At 49.3% G+C, this 22,150-nt stretch overlaps 1 protein-coding gene across 1 annotated transcript; it reads left to right on the top strand.

The window, feature by feature from the left end:
• Positions 1-7,486: 7,486 nt before the first annotated feature.
• On the top strand, positions 7,487-13,724 carry LOC144734674 (gremlin-1-like). Its single transcript, XM_078616966.1, has 2 exons — positions 7,487-7,801; positions 10,570-13,724. Exon 2 carries the CDS (start codon positions 10,594-10,596, stop codon positions 11,206-11,208), a length of 615 nt encoding a protein of 204 aa, XP_078473092.1. The 5' UTR covers positions 7,487-7,801; positions 10,570-10,593; the 3' UTR covers positions 11,209-13,724.
• The last annotated feature ends 8,426 nt before the right edge of the window (positions 13,725-22,150 follow it).

Genomic DNA, 22,150 nt, shown 5'->3' on the forward strand with positions numbered 1-22,150 from the left:
CAAAGATACTAATAAATAGTATTTTTTGGAAGTGTGCTTCTTTCTCATTTTTTCATGAACGCGGACGTAAATATGATGATGATGATGATGCCGATGTGTAGTGGTCAGCACATTGGATTTGAGATGCAGAATTCGCCGGTTCAACCTCCCCTGCTCAGCAGAAAATAAGTATAACCCGTAAAAACAAAGTTTTTCACTATAAATCCTTTATATGCGTGGCGGCTCGAGTCCTCTCGTCCTCTGGCTTGAGATGGCTGCCACCTATGGGTCAGATGATTGCATTGCACCATTAAGCAATTGGTAATTAAATATAATATTTTTGTCCTAAAAAGTGTAAAATTTTGGAGAAAAAAAATTCACGAACATTAATTGTCACGCACAACGAGTCTGTGTGGAAAATGTCAGCTCGATTGGATCACGGGAAGTGGGTTAAAAAACGACCGAAAGATTTGCACGGTCCTAAGCAAGCAAGCCAACTTAATATAAATGATTTAAAAAGTTGCTTCCAACCACAGTCAAGTCGATCGGCAGGTCGCGTGGGGTGGTGCCAAGTCTGGGTGCTCCCCACCTCCTCCAAGCCGTCTAGCCGGCGTGGAAGAGTAGGCCTAAACACTCTCTTGAGGGCGGGGTGAGGAGGCATTCTGGTGGGGGCCCTTCCACCAACAGTGGCGATGAGCGAGTACTTGCAGTGCTGCGCCTTTTACCGTCCGCCACAACTCGGTCAACAACAACAAAAACAGCAACGCGACACATTCGTCAATAACCACGAAAAACATCTTGCAGTAGGTGACGTTTCGGAGCAGGCCCCTCCTTCATGGCATGTTCAATGACAGCAGCTACCGGTCGAGTTGTCGTTCGCGTTGACATCTGCAGGTGCTGGGTTGCAGTTCCTCCCCATGGCCGCCAGGTAGCAACAGAGCGGCTGAGATGAAGGAGTCGGTGACAATGAGACGGTCCAAAAGTTTTGCGTTATCGGGTTTTGTTGTTGACGGGACGCCGCTACTTCGCACTCCCCTGTGGTTCCACGCGTTCCTTCGGTGGGCGTGGTTGGTTGAGGAGTGGTTAACGGATTTGGCCCTGCTGGGGACTAACTCATTCAGATGTTAGGGGCCCGTCCATAAATGACGTCACGCGATTTTGGACGATTTTTGACCCCCCTCCCCCTCGTCACACGGCGTCACAAAAAATCAGACCCCCCCCCCTCAAATATGACGTCACAAAAATGTGCCCCCCCCCCCCCCAAAACCATTTTTCCATTTTGAAAATAAAACATGCTTCAAATCGCTTTAAACTGTTGTCATTGTAGTGCGTATTTAATGTGGCGCTGCACTCTGACGTTGTAGGAGTGTTGTTATAACAATTCTATATTTATTTAAAGTTGCGCATTTTTACGTGACGTCACATTTCTCACCCCCCCCCCCCCCTCGTCACACATCGTCACAAAAATCTGCCCCCCCCCCCACCCCCCCGTGCATGACGTCATTTATGGACGGCCTCTTACCAGGATGCACCGCGAGGAGGTATCGATGACAGTGGGTTTCGGCAGACGCAACTCTGTCATGAAATCATGGGGGCGGTGGGGGGGGTGGTGCTTCTACGTAACGAGCACTGTGCTTGTCAGAGAGAAGCGAACCGTGGATCACAATGCCACTCCGCAACATTTGGCAACACCAGACGCGGTGGCCTGTGCAAAATATTGGGCAGAGACTGTATTAAGTTGGACAGGAGACACGAAGAAGACTTCCCCGATGAACCACTAAACGCTGAGTGGGGGCTAATCTGTTAAACAACCCGAGTTATGAGAATAGGTTTTATCTATAGGAATAGGTAACATCTATTCTTGTACAGGTTGCTTTAAAAAAAAATCAACACTTATAATTAATTTGAATTTTTTTACCTACGTGACTTTACCGAAAAAAAACCTAAGAATATGAATCCTTGCAGTCACGAAAACTTCAAATCTAGAACTTATAGGGGACAATCGTTTTTAATGGAAAAAACACGGATAATAACACTGTGACATGATAACAAATTGAATGTTAATAACTTCATAAAGTCAGTCTCGACTTGTCAGACATCGTTGTCAACGCAGTGCCTGGAATCTTCTCCAGGTGGTCTCCAGAGCCCGGAGGCCACGTTCCTCGTGATATCGTTGCAAATTCTCAGAAGTGTTCACATTTTTTTCAAGCACCCTGTATTTTGATACTGGCAAGGGAGGACCCATGATACGACCCTGTCTGTTAGAAGCTGAAAGAATCGGAGGCAGTGATGGGTTTCGCAATCATCTTGGCCCATGTTGGGCCCCTCTGACACGGCTGGGATGCCCCCTCCCGTATCGTAGACGTAGTGTCAAGTGAGAGCCAGAGATGAGCGCACGATGATGATGACGATCACACTCAATATCGCATCGTTACTCGGGTCTGATGGTCACCGGTTCACGTTTGTGTTTGTTGATTTTGTCGTGTCCATCTCTCCTCCCGCACCCCCACCGAGTTTTAGGATACCCCCCCCCCCACACACGCACACACACACAACAACAACCGCCATTCGCCACTAAGTGGCGGTGACGTCACCAAAACGCGTGTGCCAGGCCATGTGCACCTTGAGGCCACGTGAAGTGTCGAACGCCCGCTGGCAGGAGGTCACGGGGCAGACCCAGCAGGTGCCACGGGTCGACTAACTGAGATTATCGAGATGACTGGCTGATGCACCACCTGTGCCCCCTACTGTGCCAACTTGCTGTGCATTAACCACCCGGCGCTTCGCTCGTTGTTGTGAGCGTCGCTCCTTACGACAAACATATCATTTAAGCAAGGTCACGCTCATACATTTCGCTCAGAAATGTCCCACACGACGCCAGCCGACAGCGGCGTTTTTCATTGCAAGGCCCACTGGGTCACTGGCGGCCTCTGATGGCCTTTAACGCGGCCCCTGACATGCCCCCCCCCGACAATACACAGATGGTGACAACACCCCCCATCATCAGCATCATGCTGCTGTTTCATCCCCATTGGTTTCAAATGTGTGGCGGCCCACTTACACACACTGCTGATGTCGTATCGGTAAAAGAGACCCCCACCCCTCTGAAAATGAGTGAAGAACACTGGACCGGAGGGCAGCATCGCCCTCTCTTGCCCCGCAAAGGGCGGCCGGACATCTGCTATACCACGATTTGGAAGTAGTTAAACTATTAGCATAAGTAGGGGGTTTAAAGCGCTGAGCAAACCTCCGCTAAGCACGGGGTGAATACACTGCCGCGGGCCTTTAATCCGAGTTCAACGCGTCCATCTGTAGTGGGCCCAATATTTGCCCCCCACCGATGTGTATTGTGACTTCAGAAGGTTGTGTGTATGTGTTTGTTTGTTTGTTTTGTCTGTGTGTGTGTGGTTATAACCAGTTTCGGAGTCGAGATGCTCAATGTGAAGTCTCCATGGGAAGAGAGACCCGGGCTCATCAAAAATGTTTACAAAAACAAAACAAAAACAAAAATGAAAGTACACAAGGCAATGAAGCAAAAGAGAATTCGCAATGAAAATTGTATTGCGTCACGCGAGTAATATAACTAAGTTAAAAAAATCGGTGTCAAATAATTAATTCCTTGTTGCGTAAGTCGGCTCGGGCAGCTTATTTTTCGACGGCTTAGTGTAAAATTATATATTTTTTAAAGCAAAATTAAGTTCAAGAAACGTTAAAGAGATATCGGCTGACTATTATACTAATACGTACACATACAAGAATGTATAATATAGAGACAGGGGTGATGACTACATGGGTAATATTTACAGTACTACAGTTCAAATCATAATCTTACAGACATAACACTAATGCCAGTCCTACAGAGCAGTGACTTAACCCATTCCCCGTCCCATAGAGCAGGGCTCGGCAAAACTGCGGCTCTCTTTACGGATTCCTTCGTGACATAATTGACGTGTGTGTGTTCGCCACACGCATTGCGCGTTCGTGAAATAAAAATGTTGTTGTTTCTGTACCGAATTCGACGGGAAAAAATGTCCCCTTGTTATTGTGGTCAACGAACCTCCTGTCATAGAGTGTGCAATTTCACTCAACCAACGTTTCCCCCCACGACACACCCCTGGCACTTTGAGAGGCGCTGCACGCGCATGATGATTGATAAACACAATTCGCGTGGCGCTAGAGAGCTTTGATTCATTATAAACTACGAGCGGTGGGTGTAGCGGTTAGCGCTACGCTGCGCTACGAACCTGGCGACCCGAGTTCGATTCCCGGCTCACGGCCAACGCCGGCGACGAGTATCCGAACCGGTCCTGGACCTCCGCTAGGTCGACTCAGCCTCAAATGAGTACCTGGTGAGATGTGTGAGCATTTCCACTCGGGAGACAAAGGCGGTCGGGCATGGTGTTGGCCACCCACCTCCCTCGTGTGCCACAATGCCAGCCTTCATAGGTGCTCGCGAACAGCACTTGCCCCAACAGTCTGTCAAGGCTAGACGGGGGATCTTTGTCTTTGTGCGGCGTTTGCGGTGTCTCTCTCCCCGTGGTCGCGTGGATTTTTCTCCGGGTCCTCAGGTGCCCCCCCCCCCCTCCACATTTAGAATCAACGTCGTCACGCTGCTGTAGATTTCCACGCGACGATGGGGAGCCCACCTTGTTGAGCCATCATTTGTGATGGCCAGGTGGCTTCTAAATAAAATAACTTTATAGCTCAGTGGGGCCTTACCGAGTAACATTGAAAAAATAAAAAGTGTTTTTTATCGCCAAGTTGATGTGTCTCGCCGCATGACGTAGACACAGAGAGAGAGCGCGCGCGTTAACAAAAACAAAAAAGAACAATCGCATCATCATCTCGCCTTCCGTGGCCGATAAAGCTGTGTGACTACCCGCTCGAAGATATCAACCACGCCCGGCGCATGACGTGTTTGAACAACCGCTGCGCCACCGCTCCCCCGATTGTACAAAGACAAAGATGCTCCTCATAGCCTCATCGCACTTTTTGGGACAAGTGCCGTTAGTGAGCAGCACCTACGAAGGCCGCCACGGCACACGAGGGGGTTGGATGGCCAGCACCACACCCCGGCCGCCTTTGTCTCCCCCCCCCCCTAGCGGCAATGTGTACACACCGCACCGCGTACTCATTTGAGACTGAGTCGACCTAGGGGACGCCCAGGATCGGTTCAGATCATCAATCACTGGTGTTGATGGCCGTGAGCGCGGAATCAAACTCGGGGGGGGGGGGGGTCCATAGGTTTGTAAGCGCAGCGCGCTAACCGCTGCGCCACCGCTCTCGCTATTACACAGGCGCACACACACATCACCGTGTACTTGAACCAGCAACAGTGGCCACAGTGATCAAACAAACCCCCTTTGTACAAAGCACGCAAAGCAGCAGCAGCGGAGGCGGCAGAGGAGGAGGAGATGGAGCCGCAGGTCATATGCCCAGCGCCGAGTTTCAGCCGGAAGAGTCCACAACGCTGCTCCAAGGATTAGCTTGGCACGTCCCCAATCCACGATGGATATACTCCTGCGATGGTGATCACAGGCTCGAGGATTATAGCAATTCACAAGACGGTTACATAGCGTGTTTTTGTGCATCGTTCGGACTAGCGCGCCTTGTACTCTCGTGGTAGTGCCTTACGCCGATTACACTGGTCAACACACTTTTTCTGGCATAAGGTATTCCAACGGTTTTAAGGAAATTTTGGGGTGCTGATTCCAAATCTGGCATCGCTTTTTGTCTATCACATCAGGTTTTTGAGATATCAAATATTTCATTTTCAATAAAAACTGCAGAAGAAAAATATTAAATAAATGTGGATATCTATATAAAATTATATTATAAACACACTATCCTAAAAATACAGCACCATATTTTAACACTAAAGCAGTCACTGACTCGCAACAACTTGCAATCATAAGTGACAGAGTTAATTTCGGGTAAAATCAATAAAAATGGGGTATGCCGATAGCATAAAAATGAGATGTGATAGAGCAAATCTGAGATCAGATTTGGAATCAGCACCCTGAAATTAGTCTAAAACAGCTGCAAAAGTCCAGGCCAGAAAATGTTTTTTTTGTTGACCAGTGTTATCCCTCCTTTCCAGGCTACGCCCGACGGCAGCGTTCCGCAAGTTATCGAGTGGAAAATTAATCCGTGCCTGGCCCCATGGGTTATACCGCACACCCCTGCAGCACGGATGTGCCACGGGGTTAATAGCGTTAAGGGCGGGGGGGGAGGGGGTGGTGAAGGTGAGAGGGTGGGGGATGGAGGTGTCGGAGAGGGGTGGGGGGGGGGGGAACTCGTCCCACCAGGTGCGTGGCGGTGCTGATGATGAGCGGGCTACTTAACGGGGCGATAATTCGGCGCAGCGGGGACGTTGAAATCTGTTTGCTTCGCGATGCGACGAAGCGAACTTCCGCGGACGGACGTCATCGCGTGGCAAGCGCGAGGGAGAGACGCGCGTCAACGCAACCTCCTCCCATCGACACGGCGCCTGAAGCTACCGCTACGAGCCTCTGAGCACGAGAGGGATCGCTCGGTGTTTGCCAGAACGGGCCCTTCTGATGGTCGTCGAGAATGAGCCGAGTACGGTTTACGCACGCCGTGGGCAACGGTACGGTGCGAACGAAGTTCAACTTGCGCGCGTACACGTGGACGCGTAAAGAACCGTTCGCTGGCTATGAATGTGGTGTCGGTTGCCGGTCGTAGTAAACGATACGTCATAAGGAGCAGGCGTGGAAGGCGGCGAATTAAAATACAATGGGCGATGTGAATAATTGGTAAGCGAATCTGGAGGAGGGGGGTGTTGTCTATAGAGACGTTCTTGAGTAAATATCGTGGGCGTAAGAGGTTTGAATGGGGAAAAAAAGGCCACGAATTTCTGATGTTCCATGAGAAAGACAGCACGCGGTTCAGAAAAGAGAGAAGCCGTGTCGACCCTGGGGTCATGTCGCCGCACAATTTACCAATTGAGTATCAAACATAAAACACAACGCATTCAATCTTTATTTGAAGTTGTCGTGACTGCAGGAATCCATCCATACTCTTTGGTTCTTTCGGTAAAGTCACGTAGGTAGAAAAAAACGCATTCGTCAAACACCGCTGCGCGCGTGTGTGTGTCCTTAAAAGGATAACTATAATAGGCGACGTATCCGTCAATGGCCCTTTCGCCACGCTGGTCCTTTCTTCAGAAAGATCGCTCCAGCAAGGGCCAGGCGAAGTATGATCAAGCAGTGGAGTGAATATATGTATTTAAAGGGGGTGTGTGTGTGTGTGTATTCGTGTCTTGCAGGAGTCGCCCCCTTTTCACGACATAAACCAGCAGGGGGAGGGTGGAGGGGGTGAGTAGGGGGAGGGGGTGGGGGCTGGGGGGTATTGGGGGCTGGGGGGGATCACAACTCCGCTACGTTCCGTCTCGTGCGCGATGCGGGGATTATTTTGGGAGTCGTGGACCAATCAGAACGGTCCTCCTGAATGCTCCGCCGTGGTGTGTGTATATATATAAACATCCTCACGGAGACACGAGAGCCAGAAAGAGCCACAGAAAGAGAGCCAGAGATACACACGGAGAGAGCAAACAGGTAGCGAAACAGCTCACGATAGCGAAGCCCAAGCCGGTAACATCGGTTGGCAAGTGAGCGTCAACTTATAAGCACGGAGCACAGAGGGCTTTTGGAAGTAAACACACAGGTGAAAAGCAACAGCACGCAGCTGCGTGTTCAGAGTTTGTGTAATACGCATTTGTATTGTTCCTGGAGAATACTCCGATCATTACACGGGGTTCAAGCTCGGCCACATCACAAGATTTCGTTGCTCCGAAAACAAGGTACGTCCGCTCAAGAGTTTTTAATATATATATAAAAAATGGAATTGCGTATTGGAGTCATGGGGTGGAGAGTGAGCGATGGCGCAGTGGTTAGCGCACTGCGCTACGTGGACATTAATTCCGTACCTGCCCAAGACTGACATCAGTGGCAGCTGCTTTATTTGTTGTTGTTGTTGTTGTTTGCATTCAGGGCCCCGTTGTTTAGCGGGAGCGCTCTTGCCAATAATATCTGGCAAGTCGGAACCGTTTCGGTCCTCGGTTAATCAGGTTGACTAGTGTTGATCAAACCCCACAATGTCGGAACCGGTTCAGAGATTCTCCCCGCTTAAACAAGATGCTGATCCGCTGCTGATCGCAATCGTCAAGGAAGGGCTAAAGGTTGTTGAAGTATTTGCTTACCCCGAGCTCTCAATACTCTGATAGTGCGCTGTTTTAGAGTTGTGCGCCTTTTGGCGTCATCTGGTCCAACACCAATGGAGACTAGGCTCTAAGGAAAGCTGTCTCTGGTGTGCATCAATCAACTTCAAGGACAGTGCACATTATTATCATTATCAGAGTTGTTTCTTTTTGTTTGCATTTGACTGCTTGTGTTGTGGTTATTGCAAACATGATGCCTTGTATAAAGGTGTCAGTTTTTGTACAAGTTTAAAGGGTAAAAAGCTACTACTATGTTGTTGAAGTATTTTGTTTAACGATGGGGCAGACGAATATAAATCTATTTTGTTAAATATTTCCATACTTCAGTTTTTGTATTTTTTTTAAGACGCACTACATTGTGCGTAAGTAATCGGGCACGCCAAGGTCAAGCTTACGAATGTTTAGTTTATATTCTCGCCGAGACAAAGAACCCCACTGGACATTTCAGCCGAATTTAGCTCATTTCGGAACGTTTTCAATTCGTCCGGAGACTGAAATTGGCACTCAACATGGGCAATCCTTCAATCGCCAGGAGACATGCACAAACAAAGTTCTCACGTGGACTTTCCACCTGTGTCCCGATCTCCTGCACGTCAACTCAACTCGTGCATGGAATGCGATAGTGCGTGGGTCAACGCTCTGCGCTACGAACCAGGCGATCCGATACTCATACTCTTAATTCTTTCGGTAAAGTCACGTAGGTAAAAAATGAAATTAAAATTAATAAAAAAAAAATCACGACGTTTCGGAGGCAACACAAGCTTCCGTCTTCAGGTGAAACTGTCACAGCAAAAAATCTGTAAAAATCTGATATGAAATAAAAATTAATAAAAAATAAAAACAATAAAATCACGACGTTTCGGAGGCAACACAAGCTTCCGTCTTCAGGTGAAACTGTCACAGCAAAAAATCTGTAAAGATCTGATATAGATATTTTGCTGTGACAGTTTCACCTGAAGACGGAAGCTTGTGATGCCTCCGAAACGTCGTGATTTTATTGTTTTTATTTTTTATTAATTTTAATTTCATTTTTTACCTACGTGACTTTACCGAAAGAACTAAGCGTATGAATCCTTGCAGTCACGAAAGCTTCAAATCTAGAATCAGGCGATCCGAGTTTGATTCCCGCTCACGGCCCACCAGTGACGAGTATCTGAATCTGTCCTGGGCCTCCCCTAGGTCGACTCAACCTCAAATGAGTACTCGCTGCAATGTGTAAACGTCGCTGTAGGGGAGACAAAGGCGGCTGGGCGCAGTCTGGCCTCCCGCCCTCCTCGTGTGCCGTGCAACGCATTCATAGGCGCTCCTCTATAACGGCATTCGCCCCAGCAGTCTGTTACTACAAGAGGCTATACGGGGGGAAATCTGCGTCCCTGCATAGGGAATGCCCATAGAGGCGGACAGACGGTCGGTCTATCGAACGGAGGGAACGTCGTCAAGAACGAATGCGAAGTCCTCTCGTTGGAGGAGGCTATAAACGCTGCAATGAACCTCTCCGATGCGCGAAGTAACCCGGGACCTGCCAAGTAGCTGAAAGGGCCCCAGATTTCGTGAAGGTGATAGGCTAGAACCAAACACATGCCCGCAGTCAAATGCAAGTAAAGATAAGCCAGCTAAGCTATCTCTTTCTTTCTCTCGCACGCTAATCGTGTCTGTATCTTTCTTCTCGTCGAAATCCACGTTCGTCTCTTCACATCTCGCGACGTCGCCGTCTCGCCCGTGTTGTCTCTCTTCCTCTCATCTCACTGCATCTCTCATCTCACTGCATCTCTCATCTCACTGCATTTCTCATCTCACTGCATCACTCATCTCACTGCATCTCTCATCTCACTGCATCTCTCATCTCACTGCATCTCTCATCTCACTGCATCTCTCATCTCACTGCATCTCTGTCGCGTGACTAGAATCTCTCTCTCTCTCTTGATTCACTACACACATATATCTCGCCCTATCATCTCGCCACAACGCTATGTCTCAGGCCTGTATCTCTTCCATCCTTCTCACTCGCTGTTTATAAATTGAAAGTGGTGGGGAGGTAGGGGGTACAAAAATATACATTCCGTTCAGGGCTCTCTCAATGGGCCCGCACCATCACCACCATCACCACCATCACCGCCACCACGATCACCACCACAACCACCACGATGACCACCACCACGATCACCACCACCACGACCACAACCACCACGACCACCAAGACCACGATCACCACTACCACCACGACCACCACCACGACCACCACGATCACCACCACGACCACCATCACCACAACCACCAACCACCACCACGACCAACAACCACCACAACCACCTTAACCCCGATTGTCTCCCCGCACGCCAACCCCGCCACAGACAAGGCGGCGCTTCAAACAAGCGATGCCGACCCGGGTGCCCTTCCCCCCCGCTCTGATGCTGCTCCCGCTGCTACTCGTCGTCGCCGCCGCCGCCGCCTCTCTCCTCGCGTCCGACACTCGCGAGTCACTACCCGAGACCGCCCGTCGCGTCCGCCCTCGGGGTGGCGGGGAGCCTCCGTCGCCGGCCAAGGCGAGGCCGAACGACTCGGCGGGCAGGCGGGCCGCTCTCGCGTCCACCAAGGACGCATTGGCGTCCAGCCAGGAGGCGCTCATCGTGACGGAGAAGAAGTACCTCAAGAGGGACTGGTGCAAGACGCACCCGCTCAAGCAGACGATCGGCGAGGAGGGCTGCCTCGGACGCACCATCATCAACCGCTTCTGCTACGGCCAGTGCAACTCATTCTACATCCCGAGGCACGCGCGCAGGGATCCGTCGGCAGCCGCCGCTGCTGCTGCGTCTTCATCGTCGTCCTCGTCGTCGTCGCTGTCGTTCAAGTCGTGCTCGTTCTGCAAGCCTCACCGCTACACCACCCTCACCGTGACGCTCACCTGCCCCGAGCAGCAGCCGCCCGTTCGGCGCAAGAGGGTGCAGCGTGTGAAGCAATGCAGATGCATCTCGGTGCAGGTGAACGACTGAGAGAGGCGGTGGCGGTGGCGGCGGCGGTGGTGGTGAGAGCAGCGGTGGTAATATTCGTGGCAATGCGACAGGGGGTATGAACTAAACTAATAGGGGGTTTTCCCCCTTTTTTATGGCAACAAAACTGACACCTTTTGCAAGGAATCATGCTCACATTAACCACAATACTCGCAGTCAAATGCAAACAAAAAACAATACTCTGGTGATTTATGCATTGTCTTTGAAACTGATTGGTCCACACCAGAGACAGCTTTCTTTGGAGCCTCGTCTCATACGGTGTTCGACCAGATGACGCCAAAAGGCGCACAGTTCAAAGACAACGCACTACCAGAGTCATGAGGGCTCGGGGCGAGCAGCTACATCATGAGACCTCTTTTAGTATATTTTGGTACTGGCAAAAGAGATCCCATGAAAAGGGGGGTATGAACTTCACCGATAACAACAATAACAACGACAACAACGACGCCACAGGGGTAGCCAGCAGCAGCAGCAGCAGTGCAGGTCGTTACAGAAGTAACCTCGTTATCGGCGGTAACCCTGGTTAACTTTGAGCAGCAGATTAAATCCTGTCGTCACGGTTAACTTCGCTAGCGGAAGCAGCAGCAGCAGCAATCGTAGCTGGAACATCATCAGTTCGCGGCGGTAGCTGTAATCATCAGTGACTTCTTATTCAGCAGCAGCTGCAGCACCAGCAGCAGTGATAACGGAATACAGTTCAGCAGCCGGCGAAATAACATCGGCAACATCATCACCGTCATCAGCTGCGATGATAACCATCATAACAGCAGCAGCAGCAGCAACTCCATCATCGCCTTCTTCAGAATTAATAGAAGCAAACGATATTAATTATCACGCGAACTGGCGTATCACCTCTGCTGCGTATGGGTTTCATTTTATTTAGAATCCACTGCCGCATAACGGGCTTCCACCCGCAGTGTCGCTCTTGGGAGTTGTTTGACCATGCTTCGTTACGATCATCAGTTTGCGTGTTGGTGAAGCGTGTGTGTGTGGGTTGGGATGTGGACGTGAACAGTGGGATAAAGAGGGTGGGGGGGGGATGGGTTGGGCAATACTTTATTTGGAAGCCACCAGAGCGAACTTCACATCGACTCGCAGGCCACGTGCTGCGTTCACGTTGTGCCGCCCAGGGACAGCTGCCACTGGGGGTGTCCTCTGTCGGGGATAAATTGCATGGGAGGCCAAGGTAAGAATATTAAGTGGTGGTGGTGACGATAATGATTATCGTTAATTCGTAATATTTAAGGCTGGCACATCAGATATTTTATCCACTCTGTTGTCAAATGCATTCGTTTTATATGTCCTTAGGACTGTATATACAAGCTTGTTTTCATATTGGTTGTGCATGTCTTATATAATTCCACTGTGTGGAATTATTTTTTGTTATATTTGGTTCTATATTACATGACCTTCGAAACGTGACTATATTTACAATACAATGACAGGTCTCCCCAGGACCTGTCATACTTCACCACGCTGGTCGCTACGGGTCGGTGATGGTGTGCGAGATCCAGGACCGGTTCAGATCTCACTCACCGCTGACGTTGGCTGTGAGAGGAAATCGATCTCGCTGATAATTTACTTTTTATTTGTCCATGAAAGCTTCACTTGGTGTCAAGATTTTTATTTTTTAGGATTTTAGGAGAGCCCTTGCTCAGAATCAAAATATTTATTCATACCGGAGTCCAGTAGGGGCAGGTCAGAACATAGCAACCAACGATACAAAAAACACGACAGGAGTTCAGGACATAGGAAAGGTAAATCAAAAAACTTAAAAATATACAAATAAAGTAAACTTTTTTTGTTACCAGGTAAAGCCCACTGAGCTATTAGCTTATTTTTCAGAAGCGACCTGGCCGCAAATGATAGCTCCCAGAGACAAACCAAATCCACGCACGGATATATTCCAGAATCCAATGTTTTCCTGCCATCTCGTGGACACCTTGAACGTGTGTACGTTGAACTTCTTTCGCGCCGTACGTAGCCAACCGCGCTAATCATAGGTGCCCGGGGGAAAGACGACAAACTGAACACACGCAAAGAACTGTTCTTAAAAAAATCGTTGTGTAATCTACGCGTAAAAGTGTATAGCGCCGGTAGCTTCTTAATATCACAAGAAAGAGCGTTCCAGACGGCCGCAAAAGCGCATCTGAAAGCGCGCGATGGCGGTGACCGTCTTTGTTCGATGGCAGCAACCAAAATCCGCTGCTGCGAGGATGAAGGGAGTGTCGCGTGATGGTGTGATGTTCCTTGACGAGATCGGCGAGGTATCACGGCTCATTTGTGGCATGCAGTTTAATACCGAGGTAAAACCTTGAAGTCCGAGCCTACATACGTGTGCTATTCCCCAGAAGTCCTCCGTCCAAGTACGAATCTGGCTGAAACCTCCAAAGCTTCGCAGGAGATCGGACGCACATTCGTGGTGGTTTGGTCGTAGAAATGCGCACCAGTCTCTCTGAAGGGCGGCATGGACCGTGTATTTGAACCGCTGCGGCCTGCGCTCCCTACTGAAGGCCCTCTCGTCGCGCCCGTCAGAATCTTATTTTGTTCCCTGAGCACGTTGCCCATCGTACGGCAAAGGATAGAATGGCGTGGGCCGTGCAAAGCGCCTCGCGTTGGTGGCAGGCAGGCAGGCGGGCGGGCGGGCGGGTGGGTGGGGTAGCGGTGGTGGGTTGCGTTTTAAAACAAAAACAACAAAAAAACGCGAGGCCAGAATTTCTCCGTCTTCCAAAAAAAAAAAACCTGGAGCCAAAGCGTCAGGGGCCACGTGTCCCCGACGGTCGCTTCGTGAAAGGACGGGGTGAGTTTGTCCTGGAGACCCGTAATGAGACATTTGAAATCCTACCACCACCACCATCACCACCATCACCACCATCACCACCACCATCACCACCATCACCACCACCATCACCACCATCACCACCATCACCACCACCATCACCACCATCACCACCACCATCACCACCATCACCACCACCATCACCACCACCATCACCACCACCATCACCACCACCATCACCACCACCATTATCACCACCACCATCACCACCACCATCACCACCACCATCACCACCACCATCATCACCACCACCATCACCACCACCATCACCACCACCACCACCACTGGCTCGTTGACACGGACCCAACACTCATTAGTTCCAGGATCAGCGGGCGTAGCTCTCGAATGTGTGCAGGCGGTGCAACTGCGTGGAGTACACAGACAAGAGAGCACCGAGCACATGGCTACTAAATAAGGAAGGATGGTTTTGTACGGTGGGGGGGGGGGGGGGCGACAGCTTTAATTCTATCACCAGCAACCGTACCTGCCACGCGAAGCCAAGGCATCAGCCTTGACGTACACGAAACGCGATTTCAGTGGTCGGGTGTGTGGGGAGGTGGAAGGTGGGAATGCCGTACGAGCAATCATTGTACCGTGTAATGTGCTCACGAAGCGTGACCCATTGGGCCGCACTTGCTTAAGTGTCGATGCGATTAAATTTCGATTTAAAGCTTTCGTGACTGCAGGGATTCATCTTCTTGGTTCTTTCGGTAAAGTCACGTAGAAGGGAAGTAATAAAATAGTACAAATAAAACATAATCAAATAATTCTCACGACGTTTCGGCCACAACGCAAGCAGCCGTCCTCAGGTGAAGACCATGTCTGTCGGGGAGACAGCGTCTTCAGAGAATTATTTTATTATGTTATATTTTTATTATTTTATTACTTCCCTTCTACGTGACTTTACCAAAATAACCAAGAAGATGTCGATGCGATGTCACGCAAGCGAACGCGCAGCGAACAGTAGCGTAGCCGTGCAGTCGCGTGCAGGCGGTGCAACTGCGCGGAGGGGACATTGGGACGGGGGCTCCTAAGTGATACCTTGCAGGGGAAAGGTGGAAGAAGGGGGGGGGAGGGGCAGGCCACCCTCCACGACCGAAACCAAGGAAGGATATCATGGCAAGGCCCCTTGGATCGAGAGTTAAAACTATAGATTGTGATGTCATATATACACACATATATATAGTAAATTCATATACCAATGCATGCATATTGATACCTCCGTTCCACGTCGGTCTTTCTCTAATTGTGTTCACGAGCAGAATTGTGTTGAGCACGCACAGCCTGGGGCTAGTTTCGATCTTCTGGGTCTCATCAGCAGACTCGGCTTTGCCAAACCAACACCGCCACTGCCGAAGCGTGGCTTGGCAGACGCGTATTGGGCACTGCACTCCCTCGACAGTGACCTGTCCACAGTGGAACACTCGGAACGGAAATAGATGAATTTGATTATTCACCAGATATGTGTCGTATGAATATTTTCCAGAGTTCAGCACCCAAACAACTCCGGCTGGCATCAATCCCTCCCGTATGAGTTCATAACGCGGCGCGTACTTGTTTATAACTTTATTGTAAATAGCCAATATTGTGTTTTTTCTCTTCATATAATTATAATAATAATCTTTATTCGTGTCGACTGGCTCGTAGATCTGCGTCATATCCTAAGCACGTTCCTGCTGTCGTTGTTGTCACCCTGGTGTGTATCCGTTGCATTATGTTACTTGTAAACAGTCGGTGTTGATAAATAAAGGTGTTTTTTTGCTTTAAAAATTTGTTTGCTCCGTTGCGCCAATTTGTGAAAAAAATTATCACGAGATGAGTTTCAAACACTCGAGAATACCGACAGTTAGCACCTCCGATTAACGGCGGTTAGCAACGTACGGTACGAAAGAAGTTCGACACATACTACGCCCACACTACGCTATAGACTGCACTATACACTATTATACACTACACACTGCGCTCACTACGCTATGCACGACACTACTATAAACTACATCACTCGACTAGATTGAAAACGAATTTCTTAAGAACTGCTTTGTGTTTAGCTTCCTTCCTCCGCACCTCCGATTAGCCACGGTTGACTACGTACGGCGCCAGAGAAGTTCAACACGCGCACAGGGCAACACGCGCACAGGGCAACACGCGCACAGGGCAACACGCGCACAGGGCAACACGCGCACAGGGCAACACGCGCACAGGGCAACACGCGCACAGGGCAACACGCGCACAGGGCAACACGCGCACAGGGCAACACGCGCACAGGGCAACACGCGCACAGGGCAACACGCGCACAGGGCAACACGCGCACAGGGCAACACGCGCACAGGGCAACACGCGCACAGGGCAACACGCGCACAGGGCAACACGCGCACAGGGCAACACGCGCACAGGGCAACACGCGCACAGGGCAACACGCGCACAGGGCAACACGCGCACAGGGCAACACGCGCACAGGGCAGCAAGCAAGCCGACAACCGCAGCAGTCCTCCACCGTATCTTCCCGTCGACCAAAGAGTCTTCGTTAGAACAGAAGTTGCAACAACAACACAAATCACCGCATTTACTTCTAACACTGTGAGACCCCCACCCCCAAACTCCTTCCCGCCCCCCCCCCCCCCAACAACAAAGAAGAACCCATGATATAATAGGCAACGTTTCGGGCAATAGCCCTTCTTCACAGCACATCGAGAGGCCAAAGAGGTAGAGTGGATTATAAAAAAAAACAGAGAGAAGGGGGAGGGGTTATGCGCCCTATAATCGGGAGAAATGTGGAACGTGCTCCAATTGCCTCCGAGGGGTGGCAATGAATGAGCGGGCACGTCGCACTCATGACGCACACAAAGTGCTCGCCACAAATGAAGCACGACACCTTTGCTGATCTGGTCAAGGAGAATAAACCACCACACGACACTCCGGTCATCATCATCGTCATCGCAGCAGCAGCAGCAGCAGCGGCTTTTGGCTAAGCCAGCGAACAAAGACGGTCACCACATCGCACGCTTTCAGATGCGCTTCTGCGGCCGTCTGGAACGCTCTTCCTTCCGATATTACTAAAGCCACTAGATTGAAAACTCGTTTTGTTTTTCAGTTTGTTGTCCTACCCCCGCCCCCGCCCCCGCACCTCCAATTAGCACGGTTGGTGGCGTACGGTGCGAAAGAAGTTCAACATACACGCGCGCGCGCGCACACGTGTCACCGGTCAGTACGCGGCTCACACCGTGAAGACGAGCTCCTAGCCACGCTCCCACACGAGGTGTCCCGCGTGACCATCGCCACCCTGCGACCCGCGTGCCATTGGGACCGTACTCCCGACTCTTACAACGCAGAATCGACGCTCTGCCGTCTGTGTGCAATGCACATCGAACCTCTTTCGCGCCGTACAGAAGCCTACCGTGCTCGTCGAAGGTGAGTCACCACCGAGCAAAGCTTAATCAGTGGCCCTAGCTCACAGCCATCGGTGATGTCGTCATTATTGCCTCCAAGTAAACTCAACTATTCAACAATTTTTTAAAATCCAAAATAGAGGTTTTGTTTTAGTTACATCGCGTAAATGTGTCGTGAAACCCGCCACCACTCGACACAGACAATTGGTGAGGTTTGTCACGAAAACAAAACGTACAAATTCGTTACTATTTCAGCACGGCCGTTGTGTTGGAGAGTAAACCCACAACATGTACTCGAATTGTTAATTCGAGAATTGTAAATTCGAGTACATGTTGTACGATAAAAAAAAAACACATATTATGGATAATATTGGTCGCGAAAGCCTACGTGTTAAACTATTTTTTTCATTTTATCTTACCAGGTAAGGTACACCGAGCTGTATAATATTCAGAAGCGACCTGGCCACAAATGATAGCTCAACGAAGCGGCTTATCGCGTGGAAATGTAGAGCGGCCAAATATCTCAAAGCGTTGATGTTGATTCTAAACGTGGAGGAAAAGAACTGGAGCCCGAGGAAAAAATCCACGCGTCCACGGGGAAGAGTGAAACATGCAAACTCCAAAAATACAGCAGGCGTCAGGGTCGGGATCGAACCCACGACCTTCTGTATACCAGGCGAGATAGTTAACATCTCCTAGCCACCGTGATGATGATGAGAGAGAGACACGCAAACTCGAAATATACAGCAGGCGTCAGGGTGGGATTGAACCCACGACCTCCTGTATAGCAAGCGATGTAGTTAACATCTCCTAGCCACCGTGATGATGATGAGAGAGAGACACGCAAACTCCAAATATACAGCAGGCGTCAGGGTCGGGATCGAACCCACGACCTCCTGTATACCAGGCGATGTAGTTAACGACTCTTCGCCACCGTGATGATGATGAGAGACTCAAACTCCAAATATACAGCAGCAAGCGTCAGTGTCGGGATTGAACCCACGACCTCCGGCACACCAGGCGAGGTAGTTAACATCTCCTAGCCACCGTGAATCATGTTCCTTCTGAGATGTGACGAAAAAAACACACACACACGCGTGTGCGTGCACCTACCCAGGCTTAGCTGTAAGCTCAGGGCGTCTCTGCTATCCACAATTCACGCATTCCAGCCCCTGCAGTCATCCCTGACATCACGCGCACCCCCCCTCGCCTTAGAGGCACGCTTTGATTCGCGAGTAAGATGCGAAGATTAAAGCGAAGTTTAAAAGGGCTCCCTTTTGTCGTCCGTATTTCACCTTCAAAATGTATCTTCAATCAACAATCTCACAACGCGAATCTGCGTTGTTGGTTATATATAGATTTGGGGTTTTTTTCATCATCGTGAGTCTCAACTTCGTCGGGCCGTCTTATGCGCGTACGCTTCTTGGAATAAAAATAAAAATGTCCTGCAGTTATGTCCTTCAATCAGACGTTAAAACGGCTCTGTCTGCCAGCACAGCACGGCATGATAATCGATACCTCATTCGAGTTATGTTTTTGTTTGCATTATGACTGCAGGTATTGTGGTCTATGCAAACATGACTCCTTGTAAAATAGGTGTCAGTTTTGTTGCCAGATAAAAGGGTAAAAAATCAATTATCATATTTTTTACTGGCAAATGAGGTTCCAATGGTGTAAATGCTTAACCCGAGCTCTCATACTCTGATGGTGCATTGTCTTTGATTTGTGCGCCTTTTGGCGTCATCTGGTCCAACACCATGTGAGACTAGGCTCTAAGGAAAGCTGTCTCGGGTGTGGATCAATCAACATCAAGGACAGTGCATACATTATCAGAGTTATGTTTTTGTTTGCATTATGACTGCAGGTATTGTGGTCTATGCAAACATGACTCCTTGTAAAAAAAATAGGTGTCAGTTTTGTTGCCAGATAAAAGGGTAAAAAACCAATAATCAATCGATACCTCGTTATGATCTCCGTGTGTCATGCCGCGCGCGCCTCTGCTTCGCCTGTGGGCAATGTCCGAAACGCGCATCGCGGCGTCGTCGGGGACTGTCACCCGACCATGATGATGGATGTTGTAATCACCCGGCGAAACGTCGAACTCGACTTGTAAATGTTGTAGTGGGGTTTGACTCTCCGACACACCGGCGTGCTGTACTAGGAACGATCTGCCACGTTTTGTTTACGCGACAATCCTTGCTGGCTCTGGTGTTGACCAATCAGTTTCAAGGACAATGCATACGTTACACTGGTCAACACACTTTTTCTGGCATAATGTATTCCAACGGTTTTAAGGTAATTTTGGGGTGCTGATTCCAAATCTGGCATCAGATTTTGTCTATCATATCAGGTTTTTGAGATATCAAATATTGCATTTTCAATAAAAACTGCAGAAGAAAAATATTAAATAAATGTGGATATCTACATAAAATTATATTATAAACACACTATCCTAAAAATACAGCACCATATTTTAACACTAAAGCAGTCACTGACTCGCAACAACTTGCAATCATAAGTGACAGAGTTAATTTCTGGTAAAATCAATGAAAATGGGGTATGCCGATAGCATAAAAATGAGATGTGACAGAGCAAATCTGAGATCAGTTTTGGAATCAGCACCCTGAAATTAGTCTAAAACAGCTGCAAAAGTCCAGGCCAGAATTTTATTTTTGTTGACCAGTGAATTATCAGAGTGTGTTTTTTGTTTGCATTTTGACTGCAAGTATTGTGGTTAATACAGACATGGATCCTTGTATAAAAAAGGTTTCAGTTTTGTTGCCAAAAAAAGGGGGAAAACCCCTATTATTATTATTAGTTTTTTTAATGTTAATAAACACACAGGGTTTGATGAAACAAAGTGTTTGCGCTTACGTGCCCGTGTTTAATTTGTGCTTTAGATGATCTACCTTAGGTTTTTTCGGTAAAGTCACGTAGGTAAAAAATTCAAATTAATAAAAGTAAAATAAAAACAAAATAAAAATCACGACGTTTCGGAGGCTGAGATTATACCGCAGCTCGCAACGCTAATCACATAAGCCAACGCTGCCACACACGACCTACTGTGTACAAAATGCACAAATGCAAAGATCCCCCGTGTAGCCTGCATATTACTGGTGCGGCAAGTGCTGTTAGCGAGCAGCGCCTTTGAAGTCCGGCAGGGCACACGGGGGAATGGCCAGCACCACAACCGTCACAGCACGATAGCTGCATCAAGTGATACAGCTATCACAACACTTGATACAGCTATCGTGCTGTGACGGTTCCACCTGAAGACGGAAGCTTGTGTTGCCTCCGAAACGTCGTGATTTTAATTTAATTTTAATTTTACTTTTATTAATTTTAATTTTATTTTTTTACCTACGTGACTTTACCGAAAAAACCCTAAGAATATGAATCCTTGTAGTCACGAAAGCTTCAAATCTAGAATTATCTACCTTCTAAAAATTAATCTGGCCACGTCGTGCACCCCCAGAAAGGGCATCTCGCACCCCCAGGAGGTGCGAGATGTACCCCCAGGGTAAGAAGAATCACCACTGCTCTACTGGAAGCCCCTCCTGCCCGCAGAGGCACGAGCAAAGCAACTGCAGACCTGTGCCTTTAGCTACATTAAAACCAACGGGGCATAATAAACAAAAAATTAGGGGTGGCGGGGAAGGGGCGGGGTTAAATATATATTTAAACTTCCCACGATTATCAAAGCAGTTAATGTCTTAAGTGGGCTGCCCACTTCAAAGTTGAGCGAGGCGGGGGGTCGGGGAGACGTCCGGAGAATCGACTTTGGGTGCAAAGACAAATTAAAGAGGTAGTCGGGGTGGGAGGGGAGGATGCGGGCATCTTAAAGGAAGCGGTGTTCGTGTGAGAAAATCACCCCCCACCACCCACCACCACCCACCACCACACCTCGTAAACATATTCGTGGCCGGGCCAAATGACATCAATTTGTCTCTCTCTCACCACACCACCCCGGCCATCCTCTGGCTCTGATCGCAGCAGGAGTTTTTGTTGTTGTTGGGAGTGGCGGAGAAGAGATGAGGTTGTTGTGTGTGGGTGGTTGGTGGTCGTTGTTGTTGTTGTATATGAACTACCACTGTGTTTGTGTGTGTTCGTGTGTTTTATAGACAGTGGTGCGGTAGTGTAGTGGTTAGCGGGCAGCGCTGCGAACCCGGCGATCCGTTTTTGATTCCCGCTCACGGTCACCAACGCCGATGGCGATTATCTGAACCGGTCCTGGGCCCTCCCCTAGGTCGACTCAGCCTCAAATGAGTACCTGGTGCGCTGTGTAAACATCGCCACTGGGGAGACAAAGGCGGCCGAGCGGGGTGCTTGCCATCCCCCCGTGTGCCCTGCCGGACTTCAAAGGCGCTGCTCGCTAACAGCACTTGCCGCACCAGTAATATGCAGGCTACACGGGGGATCTTTGCATTTGTGCATTTTGTACACAGTAGGTCGTGTGTGGCAGCGTTGGCTTATGTGATTAGCGGTGCGAGCTGCGGTATAATCTCAGCCACCTGGGTTTGAACTTTATCTGTGGTCTTTCATGTCGATTAAATATATGCACGTGGATACAATTGTGCTATCGGCGTTGTCATAAGATGAAGAACTCATTCGCGACTCCCGCAGAGCGGCACGTTGTTATTACCCCGTGTGTGCTAGAGAACGTCCCGCGGAAGTAAGGATCACAGAACTACTTCTGAGA

Source organism: Lampetra planeri, chromosome 52 (genome assembly GCF_965212315.1).
Source record: "Lampetra planeri chromosome 52, kcLamPlan1.2.h2, whole genome shotgun sequence".
Classification (NCBI taxonomy): Eukaryota; Metazoa; Chordata; class Hyperoartia; order Petromyzontiformes; family Petromyzontidae; genus Lampetra; species Lampetra planeri.

Bases quoted from the DNA above. Each gene is read 5' to 3' on its own strand.
- LOC144734674 (XM_078616966.1), top strand. From the start codon at position 10,594: ATGCCGACCCGGGTGCCCTTCCCCCCCGCTCTGATGCTGCTCCCGCTG.